The following is a 16,806-nucleotide window of genomic DNA, read 5'->3' as shown; positions in this document are numbered from 1 at the left end:
TAAAGCTATATGAATTATAAATCGAGAGTTAGATTTTTTATTTCAATCGTCTGTAAGTCTAAGAATAGCATTTTATTCCTTGTTTTCTAGTTTAAAAGTTCTCATCTCTTGGATTCACCGTACACTTAGGAATTTATTTTTGTACCATGAAGCATTTGTATCTTCCATTAGATTTAATGTATTATTCAATTTGTAGCCATAGGTCTAATTTTGAGGCTTATTATAAATAAATATTAGTGTTAGTAATGATATGGTGTGTTTCGGTCTTATAAAATGTTTTGTCTCATAATTATTTTATTAGACTTCCTTAGGACTTTTAGAGTCGCCTGATTATTTTGTTCCCTCTCATCTCTGTATAGGAGTACTAGATATTCCCATGATCAGTTGGGTTGTTATGCTGGTGTCCAGGTTGCTGGATTATGTGGCAACTGTTGAAGATGAAGCCGCAGCTGCAAAGAAACCTTTGAATGGTAAAGACAGAGAGAGGTTTCTGACAGGTATCAGAAGTTTATAATAATCTCTTGGTGGGGATTTTGAGTGACAGTGCACTGTTGGTCTGGAGATTCCAGCTGCATATAATTTATGTAAAATATCAACAGGAATCTGTTTAAGGATAGAATTTATTTTTGAAAGACTTTATGGACAAGCCCCTTGTCTGAATATGGCTTTTAGTTTCTAAATAGAATCATGCCTTTCTCAAGATTTTCCTCTATGCTCATTTAAACACTTTTTAGGGCCGGCCTGGTGGCACAGCAGTTAAGTGCACACATTCCGCTTTGGAGGCCTGGGGTTTGCTGGTTCGGATCCCGGGTGTGGACGTGGCACCGCTTAGCAAGCCATGCTGTGGTAGGCGTCCCACATATAAAGTAGAGGAAGATGAGCACAGATGTTAGCTCAGGGCCAGCCTTCCTCAGCACAAAGAGGAGGATTGGCAGCAGTTAGCTCAGGGCTGATCTTCCTCAAAAAAAAAAAACAATAAAATACTTGTAAGTGCTTTTTAATAGCATACATATAAATATAGTTATGAAAAGGACATCTATGAAGAGTTCTTGTAATTTTATTTTAGTGTAGTGTGTCATTCGGTTTACCATTATAAAGTATAGTTCTACTGATTAAGTACAAGTGGCTTTTATGCTTAGATACAGAAATTCTCAATTTTTTTGTTGAGTTGTAACCTTTCTCCATAAGCTAGAGACGCAGAAAAATTTAAAAATTAAAGGAAATCAAACTGCCAGACAAATTGCCTTCTTCCCTTCTTCCAAGTTAACAAGACTTTTCATAAAGGATTTGAAATAGTGACATCTAATATGGATATACAGCCAGTAAATGCCATAAAATTTGGAGTTTTATTTTGTCAGAATCCTAGTATTTAAAGATCTTTCGAGATGTTTTATAGGTGAATCAATTGTTTATGGTGCACATTATGTTTGGGAAGAGGGTAGAGAATTCTTCTCGTGTACAGGAAATTTTTTTTTTTTAACAAGTGTATGTCTGTGGGTCAGTTTATTCAGTTATAGGATATAGAGGTAAGACAGAGTGAAATATAGCTACAATATAAAGTTGGAATATACCAGATAGTCTTGGAGGTCTTAGTTTTTATTTATATCATTCAGACACAATGGAAACACACTGGTGGAAAACTTGTTTTTTTAGGGTTTGAAGAATTTGAACTGACTTGACAAATGGATATAGAGATAGAAAAAGATATCTTTAGACTAAGCAGACATGAACAAATAATTGGAGATGGTTAAAGTGTGGTAGAAGTAGGCCTGAATTGAGCAGAATGATGCTTGAAGAATAGTCTGAAGACATTCCAAAAAATGAGAATAAGTAGAGCTACGCAGCATGGTTTTTGAACTATTCAGCCTTCTTTTTGCAGTCATTAAGTCAAATTAATTGAGTACCCCTTCTTTGGGTCCCTGCACAAAAGCATTTGAGTTTGAAAGAGCCAGTAGTGAACGTTTTTGTTAAAATTGACTGACATTATCAAAGTTGCGTTGTACAAAGATTAATCTTAAACAATTATAGAAATAGCTGGCTGTTATCTTAAAAGAAAGATTGGAGACAGAACTCTGGTCTTAAAGTCTTTTAGAGTCTAGGTTAACCTTTCTAGGGTCAGATCTTCCTAGCAATTTCTTTATAATGGTTTCCTTAATTTTCTTTAAAAATGCCTTTTCATGATTGGCACATTTATAATTTTGTGTTTTCTAAGTATGAAAAGTATTTTAAAATCACATTTAACAGAATTATTAATAAAATTTTTCCTTGCTGTGTAGGTAACCAGTGGAGTTTTATTAACAATAATCTACATACTCAGAACATAAATAGATCTTCCAAAGGCAGCAGTAGCCTTGATAGATTATATTCCAGAAAAATCAGAAAGCAGCTAGTTCATCATAAACAGGTAATTTTCAATACTTTTTAAAAATATTAATGTTTGAGAACATTCCTTCGGAGGTTGCATGAGATATACTTGCCATCATATCCTGGATATGCCATTTAACGAGCTACTTAATTTAGGGAAATTATTTAATACTTGTGTCAATTGACACTGAGTTTCCTTATTTCTAAGATAGCAGGAATATGAAGTTTACAGATGTTTGGTGATGTCCTTTAAACTGTCTACCTCATCACATCTCTATTACTACCATTCTAAGTGAGGCCATCATTATCCTTTGCCTGGTCAAAAGGCCTCTCTGCCTTTGTTTTTTCTCAAGCCAATCTATTTTTCATGCTGCTCCTAGATAGTTCTTTGTAAATACAAACCTGATACTATCAGTTCTCTAAATTCTTAGTGGTTTCCAGTTGACCTTTGGATGAAGGTAAAACTCCTTAATATTTATTGCTTTTGGGGTATTTATCATCTGCCCCTCTAACTTTCAGGTTTGAATTTTGTCCTTGCCATATGGAATTTGAGTTCCTGGACCACCCACACCAGTTTTCTCATCCAGGATTTTTGTATGTGCCAAGTCTTCCCCCTCTCCTCCAACCACTTAGTTGACTCTTTTGCTTGGATCACTAACTTATTTTTCCGGCATTAGTTCATGTTCATGTCCTCAAAGAGGTCTTCTCTTTCTAAATTAGGATAATACCCCATGCAGTATATTCCCTGTGTATCCTATATTTTTCATTCCATTGTATTCATCACAATTTTTTGTTGGGATTTCTTAATTTTGTTTAACATGAGATTTGTGCATTTCACTGTGAGTAAATGATTTCTTAAAATATTGTTAGGAATCATGCAGAGTGCTCTTTTGTCTGACTTTTTTTGCTCAAAATGAAATGTGCTTTTTTATGCCTGGCTTCTTTTGCTGAAAATGATATTTTTTGGATTCATCCATATTGTTGAGTCTATCAGTTGTTCTTTTTTATTCCTGACCATTATTCCATTTTTGGATGTTCCAAAATCTGTTTATCCATTTTCTTGTTGATGAACCTTTTAGTTTTTGGTTTATTCTTTAATTGTTCCTCTTTGAAGCATAAACAAATATGCATATGTGTTCCTCTCTCTGCTTCTTCAGTGTGCAAATGCATGCATGCATGCATGCACACACATACACAACGTTCCCTCAATCACTCTTTCCTTCACAGAAAATATCATATATTAGAAATATGGTTTTATTGCAGGATGCCTGGGGATTCTTGTGGTTTCTGTCTCAATTAGTTCCATGATCTCTCTTGAAATTACGCATAAAATTTATTTGATGTGCATTTGATGTGGAAGTGAGGTTTGTAGCTAATGTCAGATTCTTAGGAGCTAGGACTTTATTATAATTACTTTTTAAAATCTGTCTTCCTCTTTCTCTTATACTAGATACAAGGATATAGACTATATCCTTGATAGCTGGTACAGAGCCTAGTGTGTTGTTACTAAATATTTATATAATTGATTTAAGATGAAATGAGATTTTATATGAAAACCCTTAGGATCTGGCAAGTTTGTGAAAACTTTGGGTTGTTTTTAGAAAGTGGGTTAGCAACAAATTGTTTATTTTCACTTCTAAGTTTTTCAGCTGTGAGGTAACTATTCGATCGTTTGCAAGAAGATTGATCTGAATCTTTTTCCTCAACTCTTTTTCTTGTTGAGACAACTAATTTTAGGTAGTACTAGTTTGCATTCTTTCAAATCCAGTTAAAATGTATTGAGCACTTAATAGTACGCTTACTGTATTTAATTTAGGATATGAAGGTGGAAGATGAACCTAGAATATAACCCAGTGGATTTTTCTTAGTAAAATATCGCTATTTTATTCTTTACTACGAGGGACATGATTGGGACAGTTGGCAAAACTTAAAATGGGGTCTGAGGAAAAGTTGGTAGCAGTGCATCAGTGTTACGGCTCTGATTTTCATGGTTGTATCGTGGTTTGTGGAGAAGGTTCTTGTTTCTAGGAAATACCAGTAATGTATTCGGGGGTGATTGGTCATCAGGTTGCGAACTTATTGTGGGATATTGTAGAGCAGAAATGTCGGTACAGTGATTTAAATTATTAAGATTTTGGTTGTTTCAAAATAAAAATTATATTTTTTCTTGATTGTAGTTGTGTATGTTAATTGTAGAACTTTTGGAACAATTTTCTGAAACACTGATTTGTAGTAGTTCTTCACACGTTCACGTAACATGTATTGATTATTTCATACATGTGCATGCTGGTTTTAACTTAGGATACGTTTATCTTCATATATGGAGATAACAGCCAAATGGATATTTCTTTATAATATATTATTATTGCTTTTTTCCTGATAACAGAAATATGTATCAATAGTAGAAATTTAAGAAATATTCTTTGAAAAGTAGGTATATTAAGTTCTTGACTAAATTATTCATTTATAATTATGGTTATAACTTTCTAGTTGACTTTCTGTTTAGAGTAATGTTCTGCATAGATGGCTATATGGGGAAGTCATTCAACAGATTCTTAAGACTTTGCTGGGCAGAGATTTTTTTCTCCCTTTTGGTCTGTTTGCTCATTGCTACAGACTGGTGGTTGCCAGGGGTTAGGGATGGGTCAGATGGGATAGGAGAGAGTTGGGTGGGCAATCTGAACAATGGATGGGTAACGTAAAAGAACAATATGAGGGAACCTTGTGATGATGGAACTCTTTCATATAATTGTAGTGGTGGATACATGAACCAACGCATGTAGAATTCTATACAACTAAAATACAGAAACACAGACACACACACAAATTACTACAAGTGAAACTGGAAAAATCTGAATAAGATTGGTGAATTGTAACAATGTCGTTACCCTGTGGTGATATTATACTGTAGTTTTGCAAAATGTTATCATCAGGGGAAATTGAGTGAAGTGTACAAGAGCTGTCTGTATTATTTCTTAAAACTTCATATGAATCTGCAGTTATCTCAATAAAAATTTTAGTTAATAAAAAATGCAGATCAAAAAATGTGCTACTCTTGAGAGAGATTTCCATAAAATCAAAACTTAGACTATTGTGCAAAAAAAATGTTTTCCTCGTGTATTTTAAATAATTCTTATCCTCTCTCTGAAAGAGTATCTATCAGTCAGTCTCATGAGTGGCTCACATAAGAAAGTGTTCCAGTTATTTCGCTTCTCCCATGGGTAAGGAATTGATTAATTCTTGATTGTAACATGGAGAGATATTGTAGTTGGGATTTGGAAATGATTTTTTTTTTTATCAGCAACACAGTTAAAACTGGACCTTTCAGGGAATTACTTATTCTGTGAGGAGTATTATAATTTACTTTGTTGTTTTTAGTCTTGTTAGCTGTAAGATTAACTTTTTTTTTTTTTTTTCTAAAGCAACTTAACCTACTAAAAGCAAAACAGAAGGCTTTGGTGGAACAGATGGAAAAAGAAAAAATACAGAGTAACAAAGGATCATCATATAAACTTCTGGTAGAGCAAGCAAAACTAAAGCAGGCCACTTCAAAGGTATGTCCTGTTACTTCTTAAAGTAATTATCTCAGAAAACTTACTTTCCTTTTAGTATTTTAAATTCTTTGAGTAGTTAAGTATCTTCAATAATGATCAGGAAATTTAAATATATGTTATTTTGCTTATCAACAGAAAAATCTATTCTAAACAATTTTTAAGGGGGGGAAGGTAGCTTTTAACTCAAGGAAATACATGATAAATGTGGACTTAGAATATTTTTCTAGTGTATTTGTTTTAAAGTGAATTGTGTTACAGTAAATTAAAGATAAAAGACTCAAGGAAGTGTACAATTTTCTTAATGTGTCCCTTCTAAGTAAATATTAAGTTCAATGATTGGTAAATAAAATTTAAAAAAATAACTTGATATGTATTTTTTTTAATATTGGGGGATAACATTTATATGTAGCAACCAAATTTGTACATTGTGTTTCTATAAATAATGAAGTTATAGTTCTTCCATTAGATATTGAAATCACTGAAATTAATGCTCGATCATTGAAGTTACTTAGGTTTCTTTACCTTCCACCTTTTATCAATTATGCTTAGGATGTTTGGTAATGTTTAAGATGTTAGATTTGACTTAATGTAGCCTTTCTGTGGAATTTCACTTTTCCGGAATTTTGTTATATATCCTATACCTTACTCTAAAATAGAACCTCAGGTATATTGGTCAGCATAACTTTTAATAATCTTGCTTTTTGAAGGTTAGGATTTATTTAAAAATTTTCTTTAGAAGAGTAAGTTTTCTGAGTGAATATTTTCATTTCATAAATAAATTTGTACTGAAAGAATTTTCATTCAATAAACATTGATTTAAGTATTGTAAATTTCTCCGTACAGCATTTTAAGGATTTAATTCGTTTACGTCGGACAGCAGAATGGTCCCGTTCTAATTTAGACACAGAAGTTACAACCACAAAAGAAAGTCCGGAGATAGAACCACTTCCGTTTACTCTGGCCCATGAACGTTGTATTTCAGTAGTGCAGAAGCTTGTCTTGTTTCTCCTCTCCATGGATTTTACATGTCATGCAGATCTTTTATTATTTGTTTGTAAGGTAAGTAAACTAATAGGCATAATTTATAATTATAGACTTAGGGTAAGTAAAAGAATTAAGAAAGCATGCAGTTGTTAATTGATTTTTTTTATTAATAGAAATAATAGTGCTTTTATTGGTTTTCCTTTTATGCAATTTAGTTGTTTTTATTGTCCTTTGAAAGATTTAAAAAATATTTTGTCTCTTGTTTCTCAGGATACCTGATTTGTATTTTAATCAGGTTAAAACTAGATTAATGTAGATTTGAATTGTAGGTAATAGGGATATATCTATCTCCAACCTACTTTTTTTCTGTTAATTAAAATAGGAAATATACAAATAAGTGTCGAATTATAGTCATGTGAGGATTTCATTGCTCTGAAGGCTTTCTTGTAGCATATTCATTGTTTATAGAAATTGTTTTTAACTACTCAACCCAGATTTTAATATTCGATCCATGAAATTAGTTTCTTTTGCATCCCATGACAAGTAGTTATTTTGATACCAAAAGCATATCTCATCATTGAAAACTGTAACACTTTATTTTTGGAGAAAACGTGTAATTACTATTTAAGTATATGATTTTATAAAATGTATTACAGGTTCTTGCACGCATTGCGAATGCCACAAGGCCAACGATACATCTATGTGAGATTGTGAATGAACCCCAACTGGAGAGACTGCTATTACTTTTGGTTGGAACTGACTTCAATAGAGGAGATATATCTTGGGGTGGTGCTTGGGCTCAGTATTCCTTAACTTGTATGCTACAGGATATTTTAGCAGGTTTGTCAGGATTTATTTTTCATAGGGTATGTCAAAATTAGCATGTTATTGCTAGACTAATCTTTAAAGGATACTATAGCCCCCAAAAGTATAAAAGCTCTCTTTAACATTATAGCAGTAGCAGCCACTTATACAAAAAATACTTAGTTTTGTATAAATGTAAGTCTTTATGGAGCAGTTTGTTAAAGTGCAGGGATATCGGAGCTAGTCAGCTTCACTATTAATACCATCAGTCAGCTGCTTACTAGTTCTTTATGTGAGCTTGACGAAGGTACTCTCTCTGCCTGTTTTTTATCTATAAAACAACGGGAAAAAAAGTGCCTTTCTTATAAGTTGTTTTGGTGAATATGTGTTAATATATGTAAAGTGTTTATAACAACTTCTTGTTCATATTATACGTCTTGTGTTTTCTACTAGCTACTTGTCTTTACATTATGACGGTAATGCCATGGGTTCTAGCTTTTCCTTATGTAGGTGGGGAACCATTTGCCTCAGAATCCTTTATGGTTCTTAGAGCATACGTGCTGTCATTCTCTAAACTGGAGGAGAAAATAGACTTTCCTATATTTGGATGTGTATTTATAAATTATTAAAGCAGTTAGGACTGTCTCCTTACATACAGGAGAATTACTGGCTCCAGTAGCTGCAGAAGCCATGGAGGAAGGAACTGTGAGTGAGGATGTAGGTGCAACAGCTGGCGACTCTGATGACTCCCTTCAACAGTCCTCAGTTCAGTTGCTGGAAACTATAGATGAACCTTTAACACATGATATGACAGGTACATTCTTTGAATTATGTTTCATTTAAACTATCCTTTAGCTCTTTTTTTAAATGAAAATATATTTCAAAATTAAGAATGTTAGTGAAGTATAAAATTAATTTCTATATTTTTCTATTAGATCTTTGGCCTTGGTAACAGTATCAGTTATTTTCCTGATAAATATGTTTTGTTTTGATTCTCTAAACTAATCCTCATTATAATAAACTGCTATGCTTTCGTAATGTCCTGGTTATTTTGATATGGCCTGATTTGGCTCTGTTGAAGAAATTACAGCCTAGAAAACAATTAAAGATATGCAGTCGTGAAGATATCAAGGTTAAAGGCTCTTGTTGTTTAAGATCCACTTTTTTTTGGTGTATTTGTTTCTTTCTTTGTCTGTTTTCTTTTTTGCCTTTTTAGAAACTATACATGTATCTTAGCATGCACAATTCTTCATGGCACACTCCCTGCTTTTCAAGACTGTTTTAATTACTACCCTATATTTGCCAGATACTGTGGTTATTTCAACCACTTGTGATACCTTAATCTTACATTCTCTCATGATTTTATCCTTGCTACATGATATTCCCTTTATCTGGAATAGACTTCCTTCTGTTATTTGCATGGTGAGCTTCTTATCTAAGATTCCCATAAAGCATGCCCTCCTCCAAGAAGCTTTTTCCATCACCACCAGCAAAGTTGGACACTGCCATTGGTGCTGCCTTAACACTCTTGATTATCTCTGATAGCACTTATGTTGTAGTTTTTTTTAATTTCTGTACTGTTTACCCTCACCTCTGAACCTCTATTCATTTATTGGAGGGTAGAAATTTGATTTATTAATCTTCATTTGCTAGGCAGTCTATAAATATATGTTGAACAAGAGGGTGAGAGGACGGGAGGGTAAAGGTTGGAAGGCATAGAAGGCTAATTAAGAATTTGGAGACATCTGAGAGCAAAATAATTTCTAACTCATAATAGAAAAATAAGGTGAGTAGGTGTCTTATAACTTAAATCTTTCCTTTTCACTTTAATACTGGGTATCATTTCCTGAAATATTGGATGTAACATAATGAGTTACATATTGGAGGTAACAAAATGAATAATATTATTCATTCTAGAAATGATTAATGATTGTTTTTAGTAGCTAAGTTAATGTAACTTGATTCAACAAAGGCTGATCCCATGGATTTTTTTTCTGGGAAATCAAATATTATTGCATTCATATTATGTGTTCCAGTTGCATATTTATGCTTAATTGTCAAGTATAAAAATTTAGAGATTTTTATGGCAGTATAAACAAATATGTTACATACAAGTAAAATAACTTTTTCTGTAATTAAAAGCAACATGGTGGTTAAATTTTATGTTATATACTCCATCAATAAAATCACTTTCAATTATTTGAAGGTGCGCCTCCTCTTTCCTCTTTGGAAAAAGATAAAGAAATTGATCTTGAGCTACTTCAAGATCTAATGGAAGTTGACATTGATCCTTTAGATATTGATTTGGAAAAGGATCCTCTTGCAGCCAAAGTTTTTAAGGTATGATACACTAGAGTATTCTTTCCAATTAAAATCTGTTATCTTACACTTTTGGTTTATTAATTACTTAAAAGAGGAAAGTATACATATTTATCACCAAATGTAACCCATTATTCAGTGTACTCAAAGTGCATTAGATTGCTATAGGTGCTATAGTAGTTTTTTAATAATACCAGTGGGATAGTGTAAGGAAAACATATCACTTTATTAATATAGCCACTAATATTATTTTATATATTAGTAAGAACCACTGATAAGCATGAGGAAGTAAAGTTATGGATTATGAACATTTCAAGCAGAATTTAAGCTTACCCAAGCTGAGTTCATTGCAGATTCTACTTCTATGTTAGCCTCAACATTTTTTAAAGGAGGTACACCCCTAATACTTCATAGCTATTCTTTTTGTGTGTAAGAAGTTTTATTAAGGATGCTAGTTATCTCTCAGGTTTTAAATAAGTAAGGTATTTTTGTATTTTGGTATAAAATGAGGAGACTGAGCCATTCCTATAGATCATTAAGATTTGGGAATTTAAAGGGTGGGGAGAATGTTTATTTTGTAGCCATGTTTGAGTTTAGATAAGATGAATAGTATGTTACTCTTAGTAAAGAGGCAAAAATAAACCAGTTTTTTTTCTTTCTTTTAAGCCAATAAGCAGTACATGGTATGACTATTGGGGTGCTGATTATGGCACCTACAATTACAATCCTTACATTGGAGGTCTTGGAATTCCTGTAGCAAAGCCACCGGCAAATACAGAGAAGAATGGATCACAGACAGTTAGTGTTTCAGTGTCTCAGGGTAAGTGTGTGTTCATATCTTAAGGCATATGCTGTTCTTAAATCCTAAATTTATGTACGCTTTGTCCCTTGAGAAGTCAAGCCTGAGTATATGCTGAGAGGGTTTAGTATCACAGACATGCCGTGAAAGTGACATTCAGAGCTGTATGTTTCTTTGTCAGTCAGTTTGGAGGAGCTTCCATTTATGGTCCATCTTTTATTTCTCAAAATCACACCTAGCAAAATAAATTAATGAGTCACATGAGTTTGCCAGTAATTTTAATTAATTGTGCTCTCTTTTATTTATGTATTGTTATAATAAACTTGTATTTTATTTGTAAACTGTATGAAACCACATTGAATATTATTTTTGTACTCTTCTAATCATGTAGAATGTATCAGACCTTTTTTTTTTAAATGAAATCTTTTCTTGGGTCCTGCCTGGTGGCTTAGTGGTTAAGTTTGCATACTCCGCTTTGGTGGCCCCAGGGTTCGCAGGTTCAGATCCTGGGTGTGGACCTCATCAAGCTGTGCCGTGGCATATCCCACGTATAAAACCAGGAAGATTGACACAGATGTTAGTTCAGCAACAGTCTTCCTCACCAAAAAAAAAAAAACTGTCTCTCTCTATAAATATAAATATATATTAAATATTATATATATAAATATATGTAGAGAGATATATATTCTTAAAGTTTGAAACAATCGTGTGTTTACTGAAAAGTTGCAAGAATAATACAGAGAAAGTTTGTTATTCTGACCCGTTTGGAAATAAGTTGCTAATCTGATGTTATTTTTGTTTTGTTTCATTTGTTTTAAAGGACATCCTTCTCCATAAACACATTAGGAGGAAGCACATTCCATCAAAATCAGGAAATTAACATCAATATTAACATTCAGACCACATTAAATTTTATCAGTTGTGTCTAATGTCCTTTATGCACAAGGATCCAGTGCAAAATCCTACATTGTGTTTAGTGTCATATCTTTTCAGATTTATTCAGTCTACCACAGTTCCGCAGAGTTAACTCTCATGACCTTGATACTTTTGAAGATTGCAGGCCAGTTGTTTTGTAGAATGTTCCTCAGTTTGGGTTTGTATGTTGTTTCCTAATGACTAAACTGTGATCATGTATCTTTGGCAGAAATATCACCAAAGTGAAATGCTCAGGTTTTCTTATGGCATCTTTTTAGGTGGCTCATGATTTTAATTTTTCCCACTACTTGTGGTTTTAAGTTTAATTACTTGATTAAGGAGGTGCCTGCCCATCTTCCCCTAACTGTAAAGTTAGTCTTGTCCCCTTGGTAAAAACTTTTTGGGGGCTAGAGGGGCATAGTACTTGGAAACAATTCTTTTTAAAAAAATTTATTAGTTTATTCATTTAGTTTTGAATAGACTCATGGTTTCTTGTTTTATTCAGTGGGCTATAATTCGTTGTCATCATTTTTTTATTTGTTGGTTTGTTATTTCTTGAGATAAAATATAAATAGCATAAAAATTACCATTTTAGCCATTTTTAAATATATGGCCATGGCATTTAAGTATATTCACAGTTGTCATTATTTATTTTGATGTTTAGATTGTCCCAGATTTGACCAGTGGGATCTCCTTTAAGCCGTTCTTTTTGACATTTCCTCATCTTTCTTTGAGCACTTCCCTGTTTTCTGGTGCAGCAAGATGCCCCAGGCTCATCATTTACTTTCCCTTCCCCAGACTGAGAACTAGCCACTTCAGCAGGGAGGAGAAGGGTATTTCAAAACTTTTTATTGGAGAAATGTGATTAAGAAACCAAGATTTGAGTGCTAGGTATACTTACTGCTATTTTGGTGGCCGTTTCCGTGCTCTGTTGGTGGACCAGTTTAGGGAGTGTGTGTGTGTGTGTGTTGTGTCTGCGCACATTTGCACCTGTATTTATATCTGTGTGTCTGTCTGTCAGTCTATCTGTAAAGAATGCCATGAGTTCACATCAATCCATCACTTAATCTAACTCCATAGGCTTCATTTTACTTTTCTCCTTTTCCATATTTGTATCTCTTTTCCCTGACAGTGAAGAGCCTGGTTCTCATTATCCTTAATTTATTTGCTTCCATTATTATTACTTCACTTATTTGTTCTGCTTCTGTCTATATGTCCACTCTCCCATCTCTAGCCTCCTTGGCACAGATGCTGTTACCTGCTGTGGCTCTGTTGTTCTTACGTAAGGACAGACTCCTCACCCTGTTTTGGGTTTGGATGTCAACATTTTATTATAGGAGGTAGGACATGAATAATAATTATCACTCTAGTTCTTTTTCCTTTTAATTGCTTTTTTTAGCTCTAGATGCTCGCCTAGAAGTTGGACTTGAACAACAGGCAGAACTTATGTTGAAAATGATGTCCACCCTGGAAGCAGATTCCATTTTACAGGCATTAACAAATACATCTCCTACATGTAAGTAAAAAGTCACCATTCTTAGTGCATTGCAATGAATAATTTATCTCTTGATTATTTTCGGATGCACTCAGCAAGGACAGATTTCTACATGCCATGTCTGGTGTGAGTCTGAGTGGGCTAAGTATTTACAGCCTCTCCCTTGCTGTAGCAAGTTGAGAAATAAGACAAAGATTAACAAATCGTGAGAGTGGATGGGGGAACAAAATACATCCATGTAGTGCTGTTAAGTTCAATGCAAAAACCTGAATCATGTTTTTGTTATTGTGGTGTTCTGAGGGTAATGAAATTCCTAGCGAAGTCTGCATAGCTAGCTACCTGGGAGTTCATTGCATTATATCTAAATCTATGATAAAGTGAGTTTTTAAGTAGTGACATCTTTATCATCTTTAAAGGCTAGAACGGAAAACCTTGGTAAGGGTGACAGCCAGTTGGACGCAAATTGAACTGCATAATTGAGAGAGTGTACTACTTAATTATCTATATCAAAGGAGGGCAAACTTTTATAACGAAAGACCTGATGGTAGATATTTTAGAGTTCCTGGGCTGTACTGTGTATGTTGCAACTACACACCTCTGACTTGTTAGCAGTAAAGCAGCCATAGACAATACATAAACGAACGGGCATGGCTGTTAAGAAACTGTGTTAATAGAATCAGGCAGCCTGCCAGATTTGGCCATCAGGCTATAGTTTGCTGACTCTTAACGTACAGTGCTAGACTTGGGTCAATTTCCTCCTGTCAGGTGAGTACAGTTAAGATAATCTGTCTCTCAAAGGCAAAGATTGAGCAGCTGTGCTAAGGAGATGTGTATTTTTCTTAGGCCTAGGAATCACTTCACCTTCTCTGGGTCATGGTGAGTAAAGGAGTAGATACTAATTAGAACCTAGGAAAGACTTTATGTCCTTCTCCTATGAAGGAGAGTTCACAACCCATTTCATTAGGGAAATTTGGGTTTTTAGATCTTCCTATGTTAAATGGAATTTTTTTGACCTGCAGTCTTCATTTATTTCTTGCCTTAGGAGGTATAGAAAAAAAGGAGAAAAACAGAAAAAATAGTCTAGTGTTCTATAATCTTAGTATTACAATACTTACTATTACACTACTTACTTGCTAGTACACTAAATTATACTAATATTGTTGTGTCTTATCTCCTATGTAATATGGGGGTCCTTTTTGTTGAGTCGGCCTCTCCATGACCACAGACAACTCAGTACTGCCCCAAATAGCCCTTGTCTTTGTTAGACATTTCTTGCTTAAAACAATTTATTAGAAGATCCTTTTGTAATTTTTATCTTTCTCTTAATATATTCTATCCTTTGATTATTGTCCTGCACAGAACTGTGTCCCCCTTTTAGTATAATTTTCTAAATATAATGAAAAACCTCTCTTAGTATCCCTACATTTCTCTGGTCCCATGAATACACACTCACTTAGTTAGTTTGGTGTGTGACCTGGGCATCAGAATTTTTTTAATGCTTCCCAGGTAATTTTAATGTGCTGTCAAGGTTAAGAATCAATGGGCTATAGTCTAGATTATTCTAAAACTACTTTGTCAAGAATTAGTCAAGTTTCATCTTTTTCTCTTTTTTCTTTTCCTCTTTTATTAATTAGGAAAAAAATTGAAAATAGAAATTGCTAGAGAGTAAGATTCTTTTCCCTTGGTGGACAAGTCCTCTGAATTTAAGAGCTTCTTCTCTCTTTGGTGATTGTCTTTTTGACTTTCAAGGAATGTTGTAAAAACAAGTTTTCAGATAATAAAATGATGAACCATTTTAAAGAATTCAGTTTTAATTCTTTTACAAAAAGATCTTTACTTACCTATAGATATTAATAGCTAGTTAACATTTCTCCTGATACTTTGTGTATAAAATCATAATTGTGTTTAATTTTCAGTATCACAGTCTCCCACTGGAACAGATGATTCACTTCTAGGGGGTTTACAAGCAGCGAACCAATCCAACCAGCTTATTATACAGTTATCATCTGTCCCAATGTTAAATGTTTGTTTCAACAAACTTTTTTCCATGCTTCAAGTCCATCATGTTCAGGTATGACTTCAGGAGAAATGGTGTATTTTTAGAGATTATTGCCAGCCTAATAAAAGATGAAAATAACTAGGAAGATCATTCTCAACCTGACAGGGATGATTTCTTTATCATACTCAGATGAAAATACTGGAGATACTTTGATAACCACAGCTCCTCAGTGATAGGTCATTTATAATTTTTATGACTTTAAGCTTTGCTGCTTTAGTTCCAGCTATATATTATACATACTACTGTAAAGACTTGAATCACCTCTTTTAACTTAGAGAAACATTTGTATTAGGTAAATTATAAATTTTAATTCAGTTAAATTTTGTTTCATCAAGAATTTTAGGATGTGTTTGCTTGTCAGCTGAATGAGGTTATTAAATAGCAGAAGTATTTAATAGAAGAATTATTTATTCATAATCATAAGGATTCATACATAAGATTTTTGTTTAAATATTTCACAAGGTAATAGGTACTTTTTTTCTTGTCAATTTTCATTCTTTTACAGTTGGAATCACTTCTTCAATTGTGGCTCACATTGAGCCTGAATTCTAGTTCATCTGGAAACAAAGAGAATGGAGCAGACATTTTTTTGTATAATGCTAATCGAATACCAGTCATTTCATTAAATCAAGGTAAGATTTATTAGGAAGAAAATTATTAACATAGGATAAGTAATAATTTTTAAAGGTAATGATTAGGTTAATATGTACATAATCTTTGTCATTAGGGTTGTAAAGCTTTAGTGAAAAATGCGCTTACTTATACACTGACTTAATTAGGAAAGAGAACAGAAAACACTTACTCTCTGGTCTGTATTATCTTATGCCTGTTTGCAGCTAAGATTTACAATGTTTTGTTAATTTTTACATTGTATTTCCTTAAAATATTGTCTTGTTCACAGGCTTTTCTGTTGCAATTGGTGTTTTTTAAAAATGTGAAATTAAGTTCTAGGGGAACTGGTGAATTGGAGAAGGATGTCAGTTTCCTATAGAAGTTGTCTTAGTTCATTCTTTTTATTGGCAAATGCAAAAATGTGTGGAAGTAGTGGGACTAGAATAACATCCTTCAACAGGAATAGAACTAATGTTCAGTGTGGCTATAGGAAATTATGAAAGTGAAAATGATCGTCTGTTTCTGGTGCTTTCTCCCTAGAGAGGTGCATCCTGTATCTTGCATGGTTCTCACATGGCCTGTCTTCCAGTCTTAGTGACAGCCACACTCGTTCATGGTCCCACTTACATCTGCATTGTCTCAGCAAGAGCTGGCCCTGCTTTAATGAATAGGTTTCCATCTTGTCCACTGTATTAGTACTTATTATTATAAATTGTACTCCCATCACTATTTTTAACTTTATTATAAAAACATTAAACATAAACAAGAGTAGATAGATGAGTGAAAAAATAATTATTCCTTGCTAACATCAGATGTCTAGTCAGTATTCAAATTTCTGATTGTCTCAACTATTACAAAATGTTTTTATTTGAAATGTTTATTGAAATAAGTCTATACATTT

General features: G+C 33.4%; 1 protein-coding gene across 27 annotated transcripts in view; it reads left to right on the top strand.

Annotated features, from left to right (window-relative positions):
- BIRC6 (baculoviral IAP repeat containing 6) overlaps positions 1–16,806 on the top strand; it is a 222,397-nt gene that overhangs the window by 98,240 nt on the left and 107,351 nt on the right. For all 27 annotated transcript variants that reach the window (XR_011526608.1, XR_011526609.1, XR_011526610.1 and 24 more), the window contains 11 exons: positions 360–497; positions 2,277–2,404; positions 5,787–5,918; positions 6,762–6,977; positions 7,559–7,742; positions 8,365–8,520; positions 9,913–10,046; positions 10,692–10,845; positions 13,139–13,255; positions 15,151–15,305; positions 15,799–15,925. Coding sequence is in view for 24 of the 27 variants with exons in the window: in XM_070574115.1 (XP_070430216.1) it covers positions 360–497; positions 2,277–2,404; positions 5,787–5,918; positions 6,762–6,977; positions 7,559–7,742; positions 8,365–8,520; positions 9,913–10,046; positions 10,692–10,845; positions 13,139–13,255; positions 15,151–15,305; positions 15,799–15,925 (1,641 nt within the window). In the remaining 3 variants the exon portion in view is untranslated. The remainder of the gene's footprint in view (positions 1–359; positions 498–2,276; positions 2,405–5,786; positions 5,919–6,761; positions 6,978–7,558; positions 7,743–8,364; positions 8,521–9,912; positions 10,047–10,691; positions 10,846–13,138; positions 13,256–15,150; positions 15,306–15,798; positions 15,926–16,806) is intronic.

Source organism: Equus przewalskii, chromosome 14, assembly GCF_037783145.1.
Source record: "Equus przewalskii isolate Varuska chromosome 14, EquPr2, whole genome shotgun sequence".
In the NCBI taxonomy this organism is placed as follows: Eukaryota; Metazoa; Chordata; class Mammalia; order Perissodactyla; family Equidae; genus Equus; species Equus przewalskii.
The sequence above is the reverse complement of the archived record's forward strand: the minus strand, read 5'-3'. Positions and strand labels throughout refer to the sequence as shown.